The 15,653-nt window shown below is 45.2% G+C and overlaps 1 protein-coding gene across 2 annotated transcripts in view; it reads left to right on the forward strand.

The window, feature by feature from the left end:
• aoc1 (amine oxidase copper containing 1) overlaps positions 1 to 15,653 on the forward strand; it is a 222,085-nt gene that overhangs the window by 146,813 nt on the left and 59,619 nt on the right. For both annotated transcript variants that reach the window (XM_068031031.1, XM_068031030.1), the window contains one exon: positions 13,793 to 14,081. In XM_068031031.1, the coding sequence (XP_067887132.1) occupies positions 13,793 to 14,081 (289 nt within the window). The remainder of the gene's footprint in view (positions 1 to 13,792; positions 14,082 to 15,653) is intronic.

Here is a 15,653-nt window from a genome sequence, read left to right on the forward strand (position 1 = left end):
TAGGGTCAAAGCCCCTGCAATCTCCACCCTCACCTCCCATAGCATCCTGGGACACAAATCGTCCGGACCTGGAGATTTGTCCACTTTTAAGCCTTCCAAAACCTCCAATACCTTGTCACTCCCTTTGACAATTTGCTCAAGAACCTCACAGTCTCTCTCTCTAAGTTCCATATCTACATACTCTTTCTCTTGGGTGAAGACAGATGTGAAGTATTCATTCAACACCCTACCAATGTCCTCTGGCTCCACCCACAAATTTCCCCCTTGGTCCCTAATGGGTCCTACTCTTTCCCTGGTTATCCTCTTCCCATTGATATACTTATAGAATATCTTGGGATTTTCCCTACTTTTACCAGCCAGAGCTTTCTCATATCCCCTCTTGGCTCTCCTAATTGCTTTCTTAAGCTCCATCCTACACTTTCTGTACTCCACTCATGCTTCCGTTGATTTGCTCTCCTTGTATTTGCTAAAAGCCTCTCTTTTCCTTCTCATCGTACCCTGAATGTTTCTGGTCATCCATGGTGCTCTGGGCTTGTTGCTCCTACCTATTACTCTAGAGGGAACATGTTGGGCCTGTACCCTCCCCATTTCCTTTTTGAATGCCCCCCACTGCTCTTCTGTAGATTTCCCGACAAAAACTCTTTCCAGTCTACCTTGGACAGATTCTGCCTTATTTTACTTAAATTCGCTCTCCCCCAATCCAAAACCTTTTTTTGCAACTTGTCTATTTCTTTAAATTGTACCATGTTGTGGTCGCTATCACCAAAATGCACCCCCACCAACACCACCAAGGTAGGTGAGACACTTGTTGCAACCAGGAGAGAAAGAGGTCTCGGGTTCCCTTTCAGCCTTCACCTGGTCTTACTGTAACAGGGTTTTATTTTAAACACACTGTGTTTTTAGCTCCCCCTTAGTGAATCCTTGTTCACTGCTTTCCAATTATAAGGCAAAGAAACCAGCACAAACAGGCTTTCTCAGGTTTAATGAAGCGGAAAAGTGAAATTATATTAAACTTAAACTCTATTTCAGTTAACGCCTATGGATACACGACACGCCCACGCTGGCATGAACACGCAATACACACATGCAAATAGAAACAGAAAAGAGCAGAAGAAAAATAAAGTGGAAAAGTTTGAGGCAATACCTGAAGAGTTTCTGTTCCGGTTCTTCGAGCTCACTCTAAAGTCCCTGATTGTAGGTAGATCTTGCTTTTCACTGAGGCCCAGTATTGTTTGCTGCAGGAGATTACTCTCTCTTGGGGATCATGTGTCTTCAGTGGATTCAGTTCTGTGAGAAAGAGATGGAAGCAGGCAGACAGACAGGAGGTCTTCTTCAGTCCAGGAGCATTCTGTTTTCTGCAGACTCTCAGTTCAAACTGTACAATTCAGGAACCCCCAGGTTGCCAAGCAGGTTAGTCATGTGACTAACTGGACTGACCACATCTTGGCTCTGTGTATTAGTCATAGAGTCATAGAGTTATACAGCACAGAAACAGGCCCTTCGGCCCATCGTGTTTGTGCCGGCCATCCAGCACCTAACTATTCTAATCCCATTTCCAGCACTTGGCCCGTAGCCTTGTATGCTATGGCATTTCAAGTGCTCATCTAAATACTTCTTAAATGTTGTGAGGGTTCCTGCCTCTACCACCTCTTCAGGCAGTGTGTTCCAGATTCCAACCACCCTCTGGGTGAAAAACATTTTTCTCAAACCCCCCCTAATCCTCCTGCCCCTTACCTTAAATTTAAGCCCTCTGGTTTTTGACCCCTCCGCTAAGGGAAACAGTTTCTTCCTATCTAATCTATCAATGCCCCTCATAATTTTGTATACCTCCAATCATGTCCCCCCTCAGCCTTCTCTGCTCCAAGGAAAACAACCCTAGCATTTCGAGTCTCTCTTCATAGCGGAAATGCTCCAGCCCAGGCAACATCCTGGTGAATCTCCTCTGCACCCTCTCCAGTGCAAATCACATCCTTCCTATAGCATCTTAGCAGGGATTGGAATCTGCTTCCCTGCATTCAATGTCTGTCAGTATGTAAATGTGTTTTTTCCAGCCAAGTTCTAGCAATCCTTGTAACAGGCCTTCTCTTCTTCCCAGCAATAATTTGAAATGTAATATCCATGTGGAGAAATGAATATGCCTCAATCTTGGCATGACACACTGGATGGGCTAAATATTGATAAAGAGGAGGTATTAGAAAGGCTGGCTCCACTTAAAGTTGATAAGTCACCAGGACTGGATGAGATGCATCTGAGGATACCGAGGGAAGTAAGGGTGGAAATTGCGGAGACACTGGCCATAATCTTCCAATCCTCCTGAGATACAAGTGTGGTGCCAGAGGACTGGAGAATTGTAAACATTACACCATTGTTCAATAAAGGGTGTAAGGATAAACCCAGCAACTACAGGCCAGTCAGTTCAACCTCGGTGGTGGGAAAACGTTTAGAAATGATAATCAGGGCAAACTTAACAACACGGGTCTGAACCGAGTAGATAGGGAGTAACTGTTCCTATTGGTGGAAGGATCAAAAACCAGAGGGCACTGATTTAAGGTGAACAACAAAAGTACCACCAGGCAACATGAGGAAAACATTTTTACACAGCAAGTGGTTCAGGTCTGGAATGCACTGCCTGAGAACGTGGTGGAGACCGATTCAACCATGGTCTTCAAACTGGAAATAGATAAGTACTGGAAGGGAAAAGATTTCAGGGCTTTAGGGAAACGGCAGGGTGGTGGGATTAGCTAAGTTGTTCTTGCAGAGAGCCAGCACAGGCATGACAGGCTGAATGGCCTTCTCCAGTGCTCTAACCAGTCGATTATTCTATGATTGTAAGATTCACTAAGATCCAAATGGGAAGAGATAAACAGTGAGCAGATGAACTTTAGCACAGTCTGTACAAGGGCTAGGGTTGTGGGGGGAAGGTGTGGGGGAGGTGATTGCAGGATATTCCACCCTGGGAGGCAGTGTAAACAGCACATCTTATAAATTGAGCAGTGAGGCGATGGATAAATATTTCTCAGATGGGGATATTAACAGGTGTGAGGTGGGGGATGACATCAGTGATTGTGAGTGGAAATGATCCCAATCCATTAGGATACATCAAAATCCAAGTGTGTTAGATGGTGACTTGTGCAACAGGTTGGAATGAAACTGGCCGAACACAGTACGTGAGGGAGGGGCTCCTTTCTTTCTTTCTTTATTCTACCTTTTCTCAGCCTCCGGTAGCTACCTCTCTCTTCTGTACAGGGGGAAAAAGTTGATTGGTGAGTAACTGGTAAATTATTTTCCTTCTCATTATGATAAAATGTTTTTAAAGTTACATTATGACAGGTCAGCTCAGCCAAGTGGAATGTACATCCTGTGGTATGTGGGAAGTCTTGGACACACCATGTGTCCTGGATGAACACATCTGCAGGAAGTGACACCGGCTGCAGAAGATTGAGCTCCCAGTTTCAGAACTCGAGCGGTGGCTGGAGTCACTGTTGTGCATCCACGAGGCTGAGGACTACGTGGATAGCACCTTCAGGGAGGTGGTCACACCGCAGGTTAGGAGCATGCAGGTAGAGAGGGAATGGGTGACCACCAGGCAGTCTAAGAGAACCAGGCAGGCATTGCAGGAGTACCCTGAGTCTATCTTGTTTGCTAATCAGTTTTCCATTTTGAATACTAGTGAGAGCGATGGTTCCTCAGGGGAGTGCAGCCAGAACAAAGTCTATGGCACCACGGGTGGCTCAGCTGCACAGGAGGGGAGGAGAAGAAGAGTGGAAGAGCAGTAGTAATAGGGGATTCGATAGTCAGGGGACCAGACAGGCGTTTCTGCGGCAGTAAACGTGACTCCAGGATGATGTGTTGCCTCCCTGGTGTCAGGGTCAAGGATGTCACGGAGCGGCTACAGGACATCCTTTTGGGGGAAGGTGAACAGCCAGAGGTCGTGGTCTACAATGGTACCAATGACACAGGTAGGAAGTGGGATGAGGTCCTGAAAGCAGATTTTGGGGAGTTAGGAAGGAAATTAAAAAGCAGGACCTCAAGAGCAGTAACTTCAGGATTACTCTCAGTGCCACATGTTAGTGAGCACAGGAATAGGAGGATTGATCGATTGAACACGTGGCTGGAGAATTGGTGCAGGAGGGAGGGCATCAGATTCCTGAGGCATTGGGACTGGTTCTGGGGCAAGTGGGACCTGTACAAGATGTACAAGGTTACACCTTAACAGGACCGGAACTAACATCCTCACAGGGAGATTTGCTAGTGCTGTTGGGGAGGGTTTAAACTAGATTGTCAGGGGGATGGGAACCTGAGGGGTAGCTCAAATTGGAAAGAAGTAAAGCGGTTAATAGGAGGTAGAAAAGGAGCAAGTGACATTAGAAGGCAGACAAAACAAAGGCGAGCATCAACTAGACTTAGAATGCAGAATAATGTCAAGACGAGACGGTTAAGGGCACTCTACCTGAATGCACACAGCATTCACAACAAGGTAGATGATTTAAAGTTCAAACAGAGGTAAATGGGTTTGATCTAATTGCTATAACGGAAACGTGGCTACAGGGTGACCAAGACTGGGAACTGAATATTCAAGGATATTCGACATTTAGGAAGGACAGAAAAAAATGAAAAGGAGGTGGTGTTGTGCTGATAATAAGGGATGGAATCAGTACATTAGTAAGGGAGGATCGCCGATCGGAAAAACAAAATGTGGAATCATTCACACACTCTGCCTTTGTCCCAGAACAGCTTTGCTATTTAATCTCTCCTGCCCTCTGGCCTGTCAAACACTTCCTCTTTGTTCTCTCCCCCACACCTGCGCCCCTTCACTTGCTTAAAACCTAATTCTTGTCTAACCTTTGCCAGTTCTGATGAAAGGTCACAGACCTGAAACGTTAACTCTGCTTCTCTCTCCACAGATGCTGCCAGACCTGCTGAGTGAATCCAGCATTTCTTGTTTTTATTTTAAATTTCCAGCATCTGCAGTATTTTGCTTTTATTAAAATGTGGAATCTGTCTGGGTGGAGCTGAGAAACAGCAAGGGGCAGCAAATATTGGTAGGAGTTGTTTATAGGCCACCAAACAGTAGTGGTAGTGTGGGGCATGACATTAATCAGGAGATTAGAGAAGCATGTAGCATGGGTAATACAGTAATCATGGGTGAATTCAATCTGCATATAGACTGGGTAAACCTAAACAGCAGCAACGATGTGGAGGATGAGTTTTTCAAATGTGTTAGGGAAGGTTTTCGAGAGCAGTATGTTGAGGAACTGACTAGAGAACAGGCTATTTTAGATCTAGTTCTATGTAATGAGAAAGGGCTAATTAATAATCTTGTTGCAAAAGAATCTTTTGGGATGAGTGACCATAATACGATAGAGTCATAGAGTCGTACAGCATAGAAACAGGCCCTTCAGCCCACCGCGTCCATGCTGACCATAATGTCTATCTATACTAATCCCACCTGCCTGCATTAATTCCATATCCCTCTATGCCTTGCTCATTCAGGTACCTGTCCAGATGCCTCTTAAATGTTCGCTACTGTTGCTGCCTCCACCACCTCCTCAGGCAGCTCATTCCAGATACCCACTATTCTTTGTGTGAAAAATTTACCCCTTTGATCCCCTTTAAACCACCTCCCTCTCACCTTAAAGCTATGCCCTCTAGTTTTAGTCATCCCTACCATGGGAAACAGACTCTGGCTATCTACCCTATCTATGCCTCTCATAATTTTATATACCTCTATCATGTCCCCTCTCAGCCTCCTTCGCTCAAGGGAAAACAGACCCAACCTATCCAATCTCTCTTTATAACTCAAGCCCTCCAAACCAGGCAACATCCTTGTGAATCTTTTCTGCACCCTCTTCATCACATCTTTCCTGTAGTGCGGCGACCAGAACTGCACACAGTACTCCAAATGCGGCCTAACCAACGTTATGTACAACTGTAACATGACGTCCCAACTCTTGTACCCAATGCCTCGGCCGATGAAGGCAAGCATGCCATACGCCTTCTTCACCACCCTGTCTACCTGTGTTGCCACTTTCAGGGAACTATGTAGTTGCACCCCAAGGACTCTCTGCTCAACAACACTCCCCAGGGCCCTGCCATTCACTGTATATGTCCTGCCCTGGTTTAACTTCCCAAAATGCATCACTTCGCACTTGGCTAGGGGTGGGGGTGTTGCAGTACTTGTTAAGGAGAATATCACAGCTGCACTGCGGGAGGATACCTCAGAGGGGTCATGCAGCGAGGCAATATGGGTGGAGCTCAGGAATAGGAAGGGTGGAGTCACGATGTTGGGGGTTTACTACAGGCCTCCCAACAGCCAGCAGGAGGTAGAGGAGCAGATATGTAGACAGATTTTGGAAAGATGTAAAGGTAACAGGGTTGTAGTGGTGGGTGATTTTAACTTCCCCTATATTGACTGGGACTCACTTAGTGCTAGGGGCTTGGATGGGGCGGAATTTGTAAGGAGCATCCAGGAGGGCTTCTTGAAACAATATGTAGATAGTCCAACTAGGGATGGGGCCGTACTGGACCTGGTATTGGAGAATGAGCCCGGCCAAGTGGTTGAAGTTTCAGTAGGGGAGCATTTCAGGAACAGTGACCATAATTCCATAAGTTTTAAGGTACTTGTGGATAAGGATAAGAGGAGTCCTCGGGTGAAGGTACTAAATTGGGGGAAGGCTAATTATAACAATATTAGGCAGGAACTGAAGAATTTAGATTGGGGGTGGCTGTTTGAGGGTAAATCAACATCTGACATGTGGGAGTCTTTCAAACATCAGTTGATTAGAATCCTGGCCCAGCATGTTCCTATGAGGAAGAAGGATAAGTTTGGCAAGTTTCGGGAACCTTGGATAACGCGGGATATTGTGAGCCTCGTCAAAAGGAAAAAGGAAGCAATCATAAGGGCTGGAAGGCTGGGAACAGACAAAGCCCTTGAGGAATATAAAGACAGTAGGAAGGAACTTAAGCAAGGAGTCAGGAGGGCTAAAAGGGGTCATGAAAAGTCATTGGCAAACAGGATTAAGGAAAATCCCAAGGCTTTTTATACATATATAAAGAGCAAGAGGGTAACCAGGGAAAGGGTTGGCCCAGTCAAGGACAGAGAAGGGAATCTATGTGTGGAGCCAGAGGAAATGGGTGAGGTACTCAATGAGTACTTTGCATCAGTATTCGCCAAAGAGAAGGACTTGGTGGATGATGAGCCTAGGGAAGGGAGTGTAGATAGTCTCAGTCATCTCATTATCAAAAAGGAGGTGGTGTTGGGTGTCTTGCAAAGCATTAATGTAGATAAGTCCCCAGGGCCTGATGGGATCTACCCCAGAATACTGAGGGAGGCAAGGGAAGAAATTGCTGGGGCCTTGACAAAAATCTTTGTATCCTCATTGGCTACAGCTGAGGTCCCAGAGGATTCTTCGGGACAGGATTTACTCCCATTTGGAAACAAACAAACTTATTAGCAAGAGGCAGCATGGTTTTGTGAAGGGGAGGTCATGTCTCACTAATTTGATTGAGTTTTTTGAGAAACTAACGAAGATGATTAATGAAGGAAGGGCAGTGGATGTTATCTATATGGACTTCAGTAAAGCCTTTGACAAGGCCCCTCATAGCAGACTGGTACAAAAGGTGAAGTCACATGGGATCAGAGGTGAGCTGGCAAGATGGAAACAGAACTAGCTCAGTCACAGAAGACAGAGGGTAACAGTGGAAGGGTGTTTTTCTGAATGGAGGGTTGTGACTAGTGGTGTTCCGCAGGGATCAGTGCTGGGACCTTTGCTGTTTGTAGTATATATAAATGATTTGGAGGAAAATGTAGCTGGTCTGATTAGTAAGTTTGCGGATGACACAAAGGTTGGTGGAGTTGCAGATAATGATGAGGATTGTCAGAGGATACAGCAGGATATAGATCGGTTGGAGACTTGGGCAGAGAAATGGCAGATGGAGTTTAATCCGGACAAATGTGAGGTAATGGATTTTGGAAGAGGGATACAGTCCCTGGAAGTGCAGAAGGTTTTAGTTTTGGCAGGCATCAAGATCGGCGCAGGCTTGGAGGGCCAAATGGCCTGTTCCTGTGCTGTCCTGTTCTTTGTTCTTTGTTCTTGTCTGCATTAAATTCCATTTGCCACTCCCTTGCTCACTTTCCCAGTTGATCTTTTTCCTGTTGTAACCTTAGACAACCTTCTTCACTGTCCACTATAGAATCGAATTTTACATGATGTTTGAAAGTGAGGTAGTTAGGGGTCAGGGTGTTAAATTTGAACAAAGGAAATGATGAAGGTATGAGGGGCAAATTGGCTGAGGTAGATTGGGAAAATACATTAAAAGGTTTGACAGTACATAGACAATGGATAGTCTTTAAAGAAATATTACATAGTTTACAGAAACTATACATTCCTTCAAGGAACAAAAACCCCAAAAGAAAAGGCAGTCAACTGTGGATAACAAAGGAAGTTAATGATTGTATAAGATTAAAAGAAAAGGCCAATAAAGTTGCCAGAAATAGTAAACCTGAGGATTGGGAGGATTTTAGAATACAGCAAAGGAGGATAAAGAAACTGATAAAGAAAGGGAGAATAAAATATGAATGGAAACTAGCAAAAAATATACAAATATAAAAATGGACTGTAAAAAAGGAAACATTTGGCTAAGACAAATGTGGATCCATTACAGGCAGAGTCAGGAGAATTTATAATGGGGAATAGAGAAATGGCAGAGAAGCTAAATAATTGCTTTGTGTCTGACTTCACTGAGGAAGGGACAAGAAATCTCCCAGAATTAACGATCCCAGAATTAGAGATCCAAGGGATTAGGGGGAATGAAGCATTGAAGGAAATTCGTATTGGTAAGAAGGTTGTATTGGAGAAATTAATGGGTCTGAAGGTTGATAAGTCCCCAGGACCTGATATTCTACATCCCAGAGTGTTGAAAGAGGTAACTATGGAAATAGTGGATGCATTGGTGATCATCTTCCAAAATTCTATAGATTCTGGAGCAGCTCCTGCAGATTGGAAGATGACAAATGTCACCCCACTATTTAAGAAGGGAGGGAGAGAGAAAACAGGGAATTACAGACCTGTTAGCATTACACCGGTCGTTGGGAAAATTGCTAGAATCTATTCTAAAGCATGTGATAAATGGACACTTGGATAATAATGATCTGACGCATAGATTTAGGGTAAGGGGCAGGAGGTTTAGAGGGGATTTGAGTAAAGTTTTTTTCACCCAGTGGGTGGTTGGAATCTGGAACACACTGCCTGAAGAGGTGGTAGAGGAAGGAACCGTCACAACATTTAAGAAGTATTTAGATGAGCACTTGAAACGCCATAGCATACAAGGCTACGGACAAAGTGCTGAAAAATGGGTTTAGAATAGAAAGGTGCTGGATGGCCAGCACAGACACGATGGGCCGAAGGGCCTATTTCTTTGCTGTATAACTCGATGACTCTATGATTGGGCATAGTCAACATGGATTTATGAATAGGAAATCATTTTTGACAAACTTGTTGGAGTTTTCTGAGGATGTTACTAACAGAATTGATAATGAGGAGTCAGTAGATGTGGTATACCTGGATTTTCAGAAGTCTTTTGATAAAGTCCCCCAGAGGAGGTTGGTTAGCAAAATTAAAGCACATGGGATAGGGGGTAATATACGGGCATGGATTGAGGATAGGTTAATAGGAAGAAAACAGAGTGGAGGAATAAGCGGGTCATTCTCACATTGGCAGGATTTGACTAATGGGGTAACACAGGGATCAGTGCTTGGGCCCCAGCTGTTCAATGATTGGGATGTGGGGACCAAATGTAGTATTTCCAAGTTCACGGATGACAGAAAACTAGGTGGATGTGTGTTGTGTGGAAGATGCAAAGCGGCTTCAAGGGGATTCGGACAGACTTAGTGAGTGGGCAGAAAATAGGTAACTTATGGCCAGTTAGCTTGATGTCTGTCCTGGGGAAGGTGTTAGAATTGATCATTAAGGAGGCTATAGCTGGGCATGTAGAAAAACTCAAGGTAATTGTCAGAGGATACAGCAGGATATAGATCGGTTGGAGACTTGGGCGGAGAAATGGCAGATGGAGTTTAATCCGGACAAATGTGAGGTAATGCATTTTGGAAGGTCTAATGCAAGTGGGAAGTATACAGTAAATGGCAGAACCCTGAGGAGTATTGACAGGCAGAGAGATCTGGGCGTACAGGTCCACAGGTCACTGAAAGTGGCAACGTAGGTGGATAAGGTAGTCAAGAAGGCATACGGCATGCTTGCCTTCATCGGTCGGGGCATAGAGTATAAAAATTGGCAAGTCATGCTGCAGCGGTACAGAACTTTAGTTAGGCCACACTTAGAATATTGTGTGCAATTCTGGTCGCCACACTACCAGAAGGATGTGGAGGCTTTGGAGAGGGTACAGAAGAGGTTTACCAGGATGTTGCCTGGTCTGGAGGGCATTAGCTATGAGGAGAGGTTGGAAAAACTCGGATTGTTTTCACTGGAACGACGGAGGTGGAGGGGCGGCATGATAGAGGTTTACAAAGTTATGTGCGGCATGGACAGAGTGGATAGTCAGAAGCTTTTTCCTAGGGTGGAAGAGTCAGTTACTAGGGGACATAGGTTTAAGGTGAGAGGGGCAAGGTTTAGAGGGGATGTGAGAGGCAAGTTCTTTACACAGAGGGTGGTGAGTGCTTGGAACCTGTTGCCGGGGAAGGTGGTGGAAGCAGGTACGATAGAGACGTTTAAGAGGCATCTTGACAAATACATGAATAGGATGGGAATAGAGGGATACGGACCCCGGAAATGTAGAAGGTGTTAGTTTAGGCAGGCATCAAGATCGGCGCAGGCTTGGAGGGCCGAATGGGCTGTTCCTGTGCTGTACTGTTCTTTGTTCTTTGTTTTTTGTAATCAGGAATAGTCAGCATGGTTTTGTGAAAGGGAAGTCATGTTTAACCAATTTATTGGAGTTCTTTGAAGGAGTAACATGCGCTGTGGATAAAGGGAAGCCTGTTGATGTACTGTACTTGGATTTCCAGAAGGCTTTTAGAATTAGAATTAGAACATTACAGCGCAGTACAGGCCCTTCGGCCCTCGATGTTGCGCCGACCTGTGAAACCATCTGACCTACACTATTCCATTTTCATCCATATGTCTATCCAATGACCACTTAAATGCCCTTAAAGTTGGCGAGTCTACTACTGCTGCAGGCAGGGCGTTCCACGCCCCTACTACTCTCTGACATCTGTCCTATATCTATCTTCTTTTGGGCCTCCTTATCTCGAGAGACAATGGATACGCGCCTGGAGGTGGTCAGTGGTTTGTGAAGCAGCGCCTGGAGTGGCTATAAAGGCCAATTCTGGAGTAACAGGCTCTTCCACAGGTGCTGCAGAGAAATTTGTTTGTTGGGGCTGTTGCACAGTTGGCTCTCCCCTTGCGCCTCTGTCTTTTTTCCTGCCAACTACTAAGTCTCTTCGACTCGCCACAATTTAGCCCTGTCTTTATGGCTGCCCGCCAGCTCTGGCGAATGCTGGCAACTGACTCCCACGACTTGTGATCAATGTCACACGATTTCATGTCGCGTTTGCAGACGTCTTTATAACGGAGACATGGACGGCCGGTGGGTCTGATACCAGTGGCGAGCTCGCTGTACAATGTGTCTTTGGGGATCCTGCCATCTTCCATGCGGCTCACATGGCCAAGCCATCTCAAGCGCCGCTGACTCAGTAGTGTGTATAAGCTGGGGATGTTGGCCGCTTCAAGGACTTCTGTGTTGGAGATATAGTCCTGCCACCTGATGCCAAGTATTCTCCGAAGGCAGCGAAGATGGAATGAATTGAGACGTCGCTCTTGGCTGGCATACGTTGTCCAGGCCTCGCTGCCGTAGAGCAAGGTGCTGAGGACACAGCACCTATACCTATATCTATCACCCATCAACTTAAAGCTATGTCCCCTCGTGTTTGCCATCACCATCCGAGGAAAAAGACTCTCACTATCCACCCTATCTAACCCTCTGATTATCTTATATGTCTCTATTAAGTCACCTCTCCTCCTCCTTCTCTCCAACGAAAACAACCTCAAGTCCCTCAGCCTTTCCTCGTAAGACCTTCCCTCCATACCAGGCAACATCCGAGTAAATCTCCTCTGCATCCTTTCCATAGCTTCCACATCCTTCCTATAATGCGGTGACCAGAACTGCACGCAATACTCCAGGTGCGGTCTCACCAGAGTTTTGTACAGCTGCAGCATGACCTCGTGGCTCCGAAACTCGATCCCCCTACTAATAAAAGCTAACACACCATATGCCTTCTTAACAGCCCTATTAACCTGGGTAGCAACCTTCAGGGATTTATGCACCTGGACACCAAGATCTCTCTGTTCATCTACACTACCAAGAATCTTCCCATTAGCCCAGTACTCTGCATTCCTGTTACTCCTTCCAAAGTGAATCACCTCGCACTTTTCCGCATGAGACAAGGTCTCACATAAAAGGTTATTATGCAAAGTAGGTGTAGGGGGTAACATATTAGCATGGACAGAAGATTGGCTGGCTGGCAGAAAAAAGAGAGTATTCATAAATGGGTCCTTTTCTGATTGGCAGGATGTGATGATTGGAGTTCCGCAGGGGTCTGTGTTGGGGCATCAACATTTATATCAATGACTTAGATGAGGGGAATGATGGCATGGTAGCTAAATTTGCAGATGACACAAAGGTAGGTAGGTAAGTATGTTGTGAAGAGGACATAAGGAGGTTGTGGACTGATACAGATAGGTCGAGTGAGTGGGAAAAAAATCAGGCAGATGGAGTATAATGTGGGAAAATGTGAAGTTGTTCAATTCGGCAGGAAGAATAAAAAAGCAGAGTATTACTTAAATGGAGAATGACTGCAGAATTCCGAGTTGCAGCGGGATCTGGGTATTTTAGTGCATAAGTCACAAAAAGTTAGTATACAGGTACAGCAAGTCATAAAGAAGACTAATGGAATGCTATCCTTTATTAAAATAGGAATTGAAAATCAAAGTAAGGATGTTATGCTTCAGTTATACAGGGCATTGGTGAGATCACATCTGGAATACTGTGTGCAGTTTTGGTCTCATTATTTAAGCAAGGATGTAAATGCGTTGGAGGCGGTTCAGAGGAGGTTTACTAGATTGATACCTGGAATGAGCAGGTTGTCTTATGAGGAAAGGTTGGACAGATTGGGCTTGTTTTCACTGGAGTTTAGAAGAGTGAGGGGGGACTTGATTGAAGTTTATAAGATCTTGAACGGTCTAGACAAGGTGGATGTGGAAAAGATGTTTCCTTTTGTGGGGGAGTCCAGAACTAGGGGACACTGTTTTAAAATTAGGGGTTGGCCTTTTAGGACAGAGATGAGGAGAAATTTTTCTCTCTCAGAGGGTTGTGTGACTTTGGAACTCTCTGCCTCAGAAGGTGGTGGAGGCGGGGTCATTGAATATTTTTAAGGCGGGGGCAGATAGATTCTTGTTAGGCAAGGGGATCAAAGGTTATCGGGGTTAGATAGGATGAGACACAAACAGATCAGCCATGATCTTATTGAATGGAGGAGCAGGCTCGAGGGGCTGAATGGCCTACTCCTGCTCCTAATTTGTATGTTCGTATGGTCGTAAAACTGGCAATTACATTCACCTTTTTATGGTATTATCCAGTTGAGGTTCTGCTTTTAATGTACTTGTGAAAGGGATCCTGGAGGTTGTTCATTGAATAAATATTTCAAGGCAAGGTTAAGAATGTTAAAGTGGGAGCTTTGTATTTGGAAGCAGCTTTTACTTGTTGAATTTATATTTTTATGTAGGAACAGAGAACAGTTTTGAAACAGTTGGACTGAAGTTTGAAAACATCAGTAATCCATGGATTCCGGGAGATTACATTGTGCAGCCGAGACTGGAGAGGGTGCGACGAGATAGAGAGAGATCCGCAGCGTTCCCCTTCAAGAAAACACTGCCCAGATACCTGGTCTTCTATAACCCCAACCAGCAGAACAAGTGGCAAAACCAGCGAGCCTATCGCATCCAGTTCAACTCTCATGCTGACCGCTTGCTGCCAAGGGATTGGAAGGAGGAGAAGGCAATCACCTGGGGCAGGTCAGATCACCGTCCAATCAGCAGCCAATCCCCAATCAGCCAATCCCCAATCAGCCAATCCCCAATCAGCCAATCCCCAATCAGCAGCCAATCCCCAATCAGTCAATCTCCTATCAGCTCACAGCCAATCCCCAATCAGCAGCCAATCACCAATCAGTCAATCTCCTATCAGCAGCCAATCCCCAATCAGTCAATCTCCTATCAGCTAACAGCCAATCAGGAGCCAATCTTTCATCAAGGCAAAGAAAGTGTATGTCAGATGCTAAGAGCTCAGTTCTGCAGAAAGCCTGGAGGAATATAGGAAGTGCAGGGGAGAAATTAAAAAGGATATTAGAAAAGCAAAGAGAGGGCATGACCAAATATTGGCAAGTACAATCAAGGAAAACTCAAAAAAAGATTTATAAATAGGTAAAGAGTAAGAGGATAATTAAGGAAAGAGTATGGTGTCTAATTTCCCTGACATTTCAGTGTTAGCAAACCGGAAGGTAGGGGCTTTAATTTTGGAATCCTCCAGGCCTCCATCTAACTCATCCTCACTGTCCCTTTCACCCTCCTCTTTCCTGACTGCCTGACAGACCTGTACTTGTTTGTCTCCTTCCCGGCTGTGATACCGTTTTAACATATTGATGTGGTACAGCCTTTGCTTTATCCTACGATCTGGGGTGTCAATTATATAATTCACCTGGTTAATTCTCTTTATTACTCTGTACAGGCTACTGAACTAGGCTTTCAACAGGAAACCAACGGTGTATTGGGAATAGCACTAACACATGGTCTCTGGGCTGAAATGTTCTGGCCCTGGTGTGTTTATCAGCCTGCTTTTTCATAGCTGTCTGGGAGGTTTTTAGGTGTTCCTGAGCCATTGCACAGGCTCTCGTGAGCCGTTCTCAGAACATGGAGATGTAGTCTAACAGAAGATTCATCCCTGTGTCCCAAAAACCTCTCCTTGATTAGCTGTCAAGGACCTATCACCTCGTGTTCATAAATTAATTCAAAGGGACTAAAGCCATTGGGCGAGTTCCTGGCAGCAAACAGAAGAAATCCCAGTCCTTTATCCCAGTCATGGGGGTACTCGTAGCAGTATGTCCTGATCATTGTCTTCAGGGTCTGGTGGTACCGTTCCAAAGTCCTTTGTGACTGTGGGTGGTAGGCTGAGGACTTTCGCTGGGTTATGCCCAGATTACCTTTTGAAAAATACTTGACATAAAATTTCTGCCCTGATTGGATCTCAGCAAGCAGCCCATTATCGGGCGAAGAATTGGGTTATATTACCTTGGCAGAGATAGTTCTTGGAGGGATGGTGTCTGGAAATCGAGTAGCCACGTCCATATTAGTGAGAAGATACTGGTAACCCCTTTTTGTTTTTGGCAAGGGTCCCAAATCAATCTGCCAGCACTCTGCTGAATGGTTCCCCAAAAGTCAATATGGGAATTAGAGGGACAGGTTTTATTGCAGGTTGAGGACTTTGAGGTGCAGGCTTCCCCACAACCTAGCACCTGTAGCAAGTCATACAGAACTCCCCACATCCTTGTGGAGTTGTGGCCAGTGAAAATGCTGTCTTGATGCAGGCTT

Source organism: Heterodontus francisci, chromosome 5 (assembly GCF_036365525.1).
Source record: "Heterodontus francisci isolate sHetFra1 chromosome 5, sHetFra1.hap1, whole genome shotgun sequence".
Taxonomy (NCBI): Eukaryota; Metazoa; Chordata; class Chondrichthyes; order Heterodontiformes; family Heterodontidae; genus Heterodontus; species Heterodontus francisci.